This window comes from Tupaia chinensis, unplaced genomic scaffold (assembly GCF_000334495.1).
Source record: "Tupaia chinensis unplaced genomic scaffold, TupChi_1.0 Scaffold144171_2, whole genome shotgun sequence".
In the NCBI taxonomy this organism is placed as follows: Eukaryota; Metazoa; Chordata; class Mammalia; order Scandentia; family Tupaiidae; genus Tupaia; species Tupaia belangeri.
In genome coordinates this window covers 1,824,681-1,831,985 of record NW_006204028.1, presented here as the reverse complement: position 1 = coordinate 1,831,985, position 7,305 = coordinate 1,824,681, and the positions used below count along the sequence as shown (strand labels likewise).

The 7,305-nt window shown below is 55.2% G+C and overlaps 1 protein-coding gene across 1 annotated transcript in view; it reads right to left on the bottom strand.

Annotated features, from left to right (window-relative positions):
- Window positions 1–7,305, bottom strand: part of XYLT2 (xylosyltransferase 2) — a gene marked incomplete in the record, with an annotated part of 56,883 nt that overhangs the window by 17,421 nt on the left and 32,157 nt on the right. The window contains 1 exon segment of the mRNA XM_027767348.1: window positions 7,201–7,299. Coding sequence (XP_027623149.1) covers window positions 7,201–7,299 — 99 coding nt within the window.

The following is a 7,305-nucleotide window of genomic DNA, read 5'->3' as shown; positions in this document are numbered from 1 at the left end:
GCCAGCCTGATCCTTCCTCCCTTCCCTCCACTGTCTACTTTCTTGAGCTCCTCTCTGACTGACCAAATCTGATCCATCCTTTAAGATTAGCTCTGGGGCCAGCAGTTGGTGCAGTGGTTAAGGTGCTAGACACTCACATAGCCAACCATGGTTCAAGTCCCAGACCTGGCGGCTTGAAGTTCATACCGGGTGTGTGTGCGTGCATGCTAAAATCCAAGAGAATGGAAGAGAATAAATTGCAGTGTGGCCATCCCCCTGGGTGGGGGTGATTTCTAGCTTTCTGTCTCTCTAGCAAACCCACGCACTCTATAGCAAAAACAAAGCAAAACAAAAACATCTCTCTTAAAAAAAAAGAAAGAAAGAAAGAAAGAAAGAAAGAAAGAAAGAAAGAAAGAAAGAAAGAAAGAAAGAAAGAAAGAAAAAGAAAAGAAAGATCAGCTCCAAGTCCCCTGGCAGGAAGCCAGCCATAGGTGGGCCCCAGTGGGGTGTGCTGAGCTCCAAGGCCCTGGATGTTCCCCAGGAGAGGCTGTCATATCCACTCCATCGCCCAGGGCCCAGTGGAATAGCTGGCACACAGAACATCCAGCTGGTGTCTGGGAGCTGAGATATGGAAGGGGTATGAGAGGCACTGGGTGGACACTCTGGAGCCACCAGGGCTCTGGGCTAGCTCTTAACTCAGCAGCAGTTACCTTACGTCCCTGAGAGCACCCCTCAGCGATGACCAGCCAAACATGACCTAAGGCACGAGTCTGCAGCTGGGAATAGCGGTCCCATCCCGGCCTGACCCCTCACTGTTCCCAGGGAGCCCTTTCCAGGGGTCTTGCCCCCCGCCACTCTGCCAGCTGTGGGTCATGACTTTACAGACACTTTCTTCCTAGAAGCTCCTTCCTATTTCCCTACCTCCCTAGCTGCTCCTCAGTCCTCCTGGCACCCTGCTGTGGCTCCCAAGGTACACCCTGGAGCTTTCTTGTCCTAGCTTTTTCTTCCTTCCTTCCTTTCTTTTTTTGGAGAAGTTTTTGCTATAGGGTGTGTGCACTCGCTGGAAAGACAGAGAGACAGACAGAAAGCGAGGAACCACCCACCAGGGAGGATGGCCAGGCCACAATCCCTTCTCTTCCATTCTCCTCTCAGGATCTTGGGCACGCACACACATGTGCCCAGTGTGAGTTTTAAGCCACCTGGTATGGGACTCAAACCACGGTTGACTACATGGGATCCCAGCGACGTAGCTGTTACACCATCTGCTGATCCCATTATCCTAGCTTTTTCACTTCCTAGGTGGTCTCATTCAGTGTCAGGTTCTTTTTTTCTTTCTTTTTTTTTTTTTTTTAATGAAGGGGTTTTTGGCTCAGGGCATGTGTGCTTGCCCAGAGAGAAAAAGAGAGAAACAGAGACAGTCAGAGGGAAAGTGAAAAATCACCCCCTGGGGGGATGGCCACTCCACAATCCTTTTTCTTCCATTCTACTCCCAGGATCTTGGGCATGTACACACACATGCCCAGAGTAATTTTGAAGCCACAAGGTCCGGGACTCGAACCATGGTTGGCCTTGTGGGAGACCAATGATGTAACCCCTACGCTATCTGCTCATCCTGTCGGTTTCTAAACTCTATCCACACTCAAGTTCTGTCTCACTCACACTGCTCCCATTCTCCTTGACATCTCCCTTGGGAGTTTAATAGGTCTCTCAAACCCACAAGTCTAAAAGCGAACCCCAGGCCAGCCGGTAGTGTGATGGTTAGTCTCAAACCCAGTGCTTTGAAGAACATGCCAGTCGTGTGCATGCCCAAAACCCAAGAGGAGAAATGGATAAGTGATTGGGATGTGGCTGTCTCCCTCGGAGGGTGCTTTTTCACTTTCCTGCTCTATCTCTGTTTCCAGTGAGTTCACACACTATGTAGCAAAAAAACAAAACAAAAAACCCTTTGCTCTTCCTTCCCAAACCACCCCTGCCGCTGTCTCCCCTCCCTTAACCACAACTCCACCCCTTCAAGTTGCTCAGACCAGGAACATCTGGGAGCCATCTTTGACTCTTCTCTGTCCCTCACACTCCATATCTGAATTCCACCAGCAAATCCTGTTGGGGTTATCTTCGAAATACACGCAGAGCTGCGCCCCTTGCTGCTTCCACCTCTACGTTCCCGGGGGTTGCTCCTACTCTTGTTCCCATAAAGTCTCTGAGGGGAATTCCGAACACTCATAGAAAAAATGCAAGAGTTATTTTGGTGCAAAAAATGTCAAAATCCATGTGTTTTTTTTTTTTTTTTTGGAGAGGTTTTTGCTATAGGGCACGTGCGCTTGCTAGACAGACAGAGAGAGACAGAGAGACAGAAAGCGAGAAATCACCACCCAGGGGGGATGGCCACACCGCAATCCCTTCTCCTCCATTCTCCTCTCGGGATCTTGGGCATGCACGCACATGCGCCAGGCGTGAGTTTTAAGCCACCGGGTCCAGGACGCGAACTGCGGTTGACTATGTGGGAGTTCAGCGACATAGCCATTACGCTAATTGCTGGTCCCAGAAATCCACATGTCTTTACATAGTATGGATTTTCCAAAATTTTTAAGTACCCTGAGTTTTCACATATGGCAGCCAGAGTTCCTTTGCCTTTTTTTGAATTTTTGCCAGAGGGCACATGTGCTTGCCAAGGAGACAGGGAGAGGGAAAAAGCACCCCTTAATGCGACATGGTCATGCCACAATCTCTTCTCCGTTTCTCCATCCCACTGGGATTTTTGGGGCACACCTGCACACATACCCAGCATATTTCCCAGGCCACTTGTTCAGGATTTGAACTGTGCAGTTGGCCATGAGGGGATCTGACTCCCTTTACTGCCACAGGCCAGCCCACCAGCATTCTTGTTAAAACTTAAGGCCCACCTCTTCTTTTTTTTTTTTTCTTTTGAGAAAGATTTTTGCTATGGGGCATGTGCACTCACCAGATACAGAAACAGACAGAAAGAGAGAAGTCACCCCCCAGGGGTGGCTTGGGCCATGCTCCAATCCCTTATCCTCCATTCTCCTCTTGGAATTTTGGGCATGCACACACATGCATCCGGCGTGAGTTTTAAGCAGCCAAGTCTGGGACTCGAACCATGGTCTGTTACATGGGAGTCCAGCAACGTAACCATTACACCATCTGCTGGTCCCAAGGCCCACCTCTTAATTCCTTTGCTTGAAATGGTCGGTTGTTTCCCCTCGTAGGATGAAAACCAAAGTTCTCATAAGAGCCTGCAAAGGCTGCCCCCTCCTGCCGCTCTGCCCCCTCTGACCTCATTTTCAACCCTCCCATACTCACTATCCTCTAGCCACAGTGATTTCTTGGCATCCCTCCATCCCACACAGCACGCCTTAGCCTGGCCCTTGCACTGTCCCCTGCACCCAGAATCCCCTTCCCTCAGCTCTCCCTGCAACTAGGCCCCTGCCTCCTCCAATTCTTTGCTCATTCAGCATTTTCTCATGAGTCCATCCTGAGCCTCCTGAAGTTTCTACATGAAACTCCAGCCCTCCCCTCCCTCTGCTCAATTTTCTCCGTGGCCCTTCATGCCTCCCACCATCTGATCATTCATTTATTTACATTGTGCTACTCTGCCTGTGCCCTCACCAGAATGTAAACACCACAGAGGCAGGGATCCTGTTCTGGTCACCATGTTCTGAGAGCCTGGGAGAATGTCTGGGAAGAGCAGACATCAAGTAAGCATTTTCTGCATGAATGAATGAATGTAAAGGGCCTGGCTTGGCCGCAGCATTCGTGAACGCTGCTATCCTTATCGTTATTACTACTGTAAGGGGAGGAAAGACCAAATGTGAAGTCGAGAGAGAGGCCCAAAGCCCTGAGATATCTTGGACCTCCCTGGGTTGGCTTTTCCCTGTTTCCCACCTCCCTAGGCCCCTCCTTCCTTCCCCTGTTCAAACATGTCAAGGCCCTCATACTGTCAGCATGACAGCTGCCTTCAGGCCAGAGCCACACCCTCCTACCCTAACACCCATACCCTCTGTGCCCAGCACCCAGTCAGCCCTGATTTCTTGAGAGGGCCAATGAGAGCTGCAGTGTCTAGCCCCATCTGAGAAGAGATAACTTGCAAGAGGAGACAGGACAGCAGTGACAGTGCTCACAGAGCAGAGGGCAGCCCCCAGGAAAGGTGTCTGCAGCCCCACTGAGCTGAGTGCACGCCAGCCCTGGGAGAGCTGACCCGGCCACACAGCAAGCAGAGAAGCCTGGGTCGGCAGAGACCACGGAGAGGAACGAGCTCTCAGAGTAGAAGCCGGTATCAGTGAGTCAGGAGGGCAGGGCACGGGGCGCAGGGCCAGGCTGGCTGTGGTGGGGTACAGGATGTAGATGGGCAAGCAGGCTGGTGCCCTGCACTGCAGCAGGGAGCTGGCTGACCCTGAGAAGGGCAGTCCCCGAGGAGGCTGGGGGACCAGGAGGCAGCAGTGAGGGATCTGGTGGCAGCTCACCCCACCCCAGCCCCTCTCAGGCATGTTCATATGAGCATCGGCAGGGCCCCAGACTTGTGGTCCTGGCAGCCCTGACGTCAGGGTCCCCTCTGATTTCTCAGGAAGGGGATTGGTCCTCTGACCTTGCCTGGTTGCATTCTGGCCTCAGAGGCCCCCTCGTCCCCACCAAGGAGGCACTTAAAGACTGCTGCCACTTCCTGGCTCTGAAGCTCCTGGACTCTACCCCTGAGCCACAGAGACAGGGAACACAGAAAGGCTCACCCCACACTGCACCTCCTTCGGACTTCTCAGGCTGCACGTAAAACAAGTGCTGATGGTTTGTGAAAGCGATCGAGGGGCTCTTTGCAGGTTAGTGGTCACCCTGGTATCCACTGTAGGCCCTCCACAGAGCAGCGTGCACCCTAAATACACACGGCATCCCAGCGCAGCTCAATGCTCTTTGGTGCCCTCCCAGTGCACTCAGAATACAGCTCTAGCCCCTGGATGCAGCCCCTTTGGCCACATGGAATCGAACCTTCTTCTAGAAAAAGCACCGCGCCCTCCTGTCAGAGGGTGTCCGGCTGAACTCTCTTGCTCCCTCTTCCTTGCAAGAAGCCTTTCCCGACCACATGGTCCAAACCAGCCCCCCTCGTTATTCTAGTGAGTTTCCTTTCCACTGACCGTCTCTCCCTGTAGACTGCCTGCCCATGAGGGCGAAGACCTCACATATTTTCTTTATTTCTGTCTCCCCACCATTAGCACACGGCCTGGGAGGAAGGACGACTTAAATATCTGTTGAGTAAATGACTGGACGAGTGAATCCCTGTTTGCAGTATGCAGCGCGCAGATAATATTAAGAGTTATTTACTGTCCGTTTAGCATGTGCCAGGAACTCCTGAAGTGCTTCCCGGGCAGCACTTTCTTTAATCTCTATAATCATCCAACGAGAGAGGCGTGATTATTATCCCCACCTTGAGGGGGGTACTGAGGAGGCTTCAGAAAGAGGAGAGGTGATTGCTGGTGGTCTACTCAGTAGCAGCGCTAGGGCAGGATGGTGGAGCAGCAGGTTCCGCTCCAGCGCCCACCTCCCCAGGCACTATGCTAAGCTGCCTGGCCACCTCAAAGTCTAGTGAGGTAGCTGCTGAGGAGGTCCAATCACCGATGGTTGCCTGGACTGCACCACCTCTAGGACATCCGGGATCTTCTTCCATCCCAGTTCAGATTCCCATGTGGGCCTCAGGCCTGAGGAAGGAGGAGGAGGAGGGTGGGGTCATGCACATCCCAACCACTCCACTGTTCCTGTTCTCCACCCTGGGCTACAGGCAGGGCGGCAGGGACTCACTGAGCCCCACAACTCAGGGCCATTGGTTTCCAAGAACGCCCAGATGCTGTAACATACACCTCTCCAGGTGGTCACTGGCCTTGCACACACTCAGGTCAGAGGCTCTCTCGCTGCCCGGCAGCCCACTCCATCTTAGACTGTCCCATTGCCCATCGTCCCCAAGAGCTGTCTCACACTGAGCCTGAGCAGCTCTCCTCTTCCTCCTGCTCACTGTTCCCCACAACCAGCTCGCTGCCTTTGGGTGTCACCGAGCCAGCCTCCCACCCCACAGCTGCTTCTGGAGTTACGGTCTCAGGTGACTGGCCCAGCTCCCCTCACCATCCTAGCCCCTTGATTCTCCCAAACACGTTGAAGTGTCAAGGGCAGGTCTTCTGCTGTCCCCTCCACACCGGGCCTTCTACTGTCCACATGCAGGAAGAGGAAGTGGACAGAGGCTCCTTTGGGCTTCACCTGCCAGGTGGGGAAGCCGGAGAGGACAGGCCAGCAGAGCATCTGACCCAGACTCCTGACCTCTGGCCCACAGCCTAGGACTACAGTTTAGCCCATGTCCCTGCCCTTCCAGGGTGGACCCAGGCCCCACTGGACCCTCCCTAACCACACTACGGAGGTCCCCGGTTCAACCTCCAGCTCCATCAGCCGAGGTGCAGAAGCGCCTGAGGGCCGGGACCTAGAGACAGAGACTGAGCAGGACGGCCCCACTCTGCACCCGAAGGGGGGCTCTCTGCTAAATCGGCTGCTCAGTCGCCATTCCCTTACAGCCAGAGGGCTCCCCCCACCCATTCCCTAATGTTCCGAGCCCAACTCACTTCCTCCTCCCATCTCCTCCTGAAGACCCACCCAAGTTCTTCGGACCCCTGGCTGAAGCCACACCTCAGGGATACACCAGTTCGCTCCCTCCAGTCGCTTCCTATTCCCTCACATCCCACTGTCCCAGGCCTGACTCCCACCCCCGACTCCAGGTCCCCGCCAGCTGTTTCCCCTGACGCGCAGCTGGGCACTGATGCCCGTGGCTGCTCGGCCTCACTCCTCTGCCCACGGCGCGCACACCCCCGCCCCCTCCCAACTTCAGAAAGTTTGGCCTGGGGCTCCCCACCCGCAGCACGCTCGGGCCCAGCCCCGCTTCCCGCGCCTGACCTTCATCGCTCCCGGGCGGGAGACCACCCCACCGTGACCCGCTCCTCCCGCCCTAGCCGGAGTCCGCCCACAGCCCGGGCCTCCGGGTCACGCATCGCTCCCGCACGCAACGCCCCCAGGTCCGCCCAGGAAGGGGGAGCCAGGGTCTAATGCCGGGTTTCAAGCGGCCGCTGCACTCCGCACGCACGCGGCCAGTGCCCCACTTCCCGGCCAGGGCTGCCTGCAGCCCGGCCAGGACCCCGCGCGTCCCCGCGCCCGGCCTGCCCGCCTGCCCTGCCGTCGGAACACCTCGCCCGGCTCGTCGTCCTCCAGGCCGCTGAAGCTCCACACCACCAGGCCCTGCAGTAGCAGGATGGCCAGCGCCGTGGCGATCGCCAGCTTGTAACGCCGCAC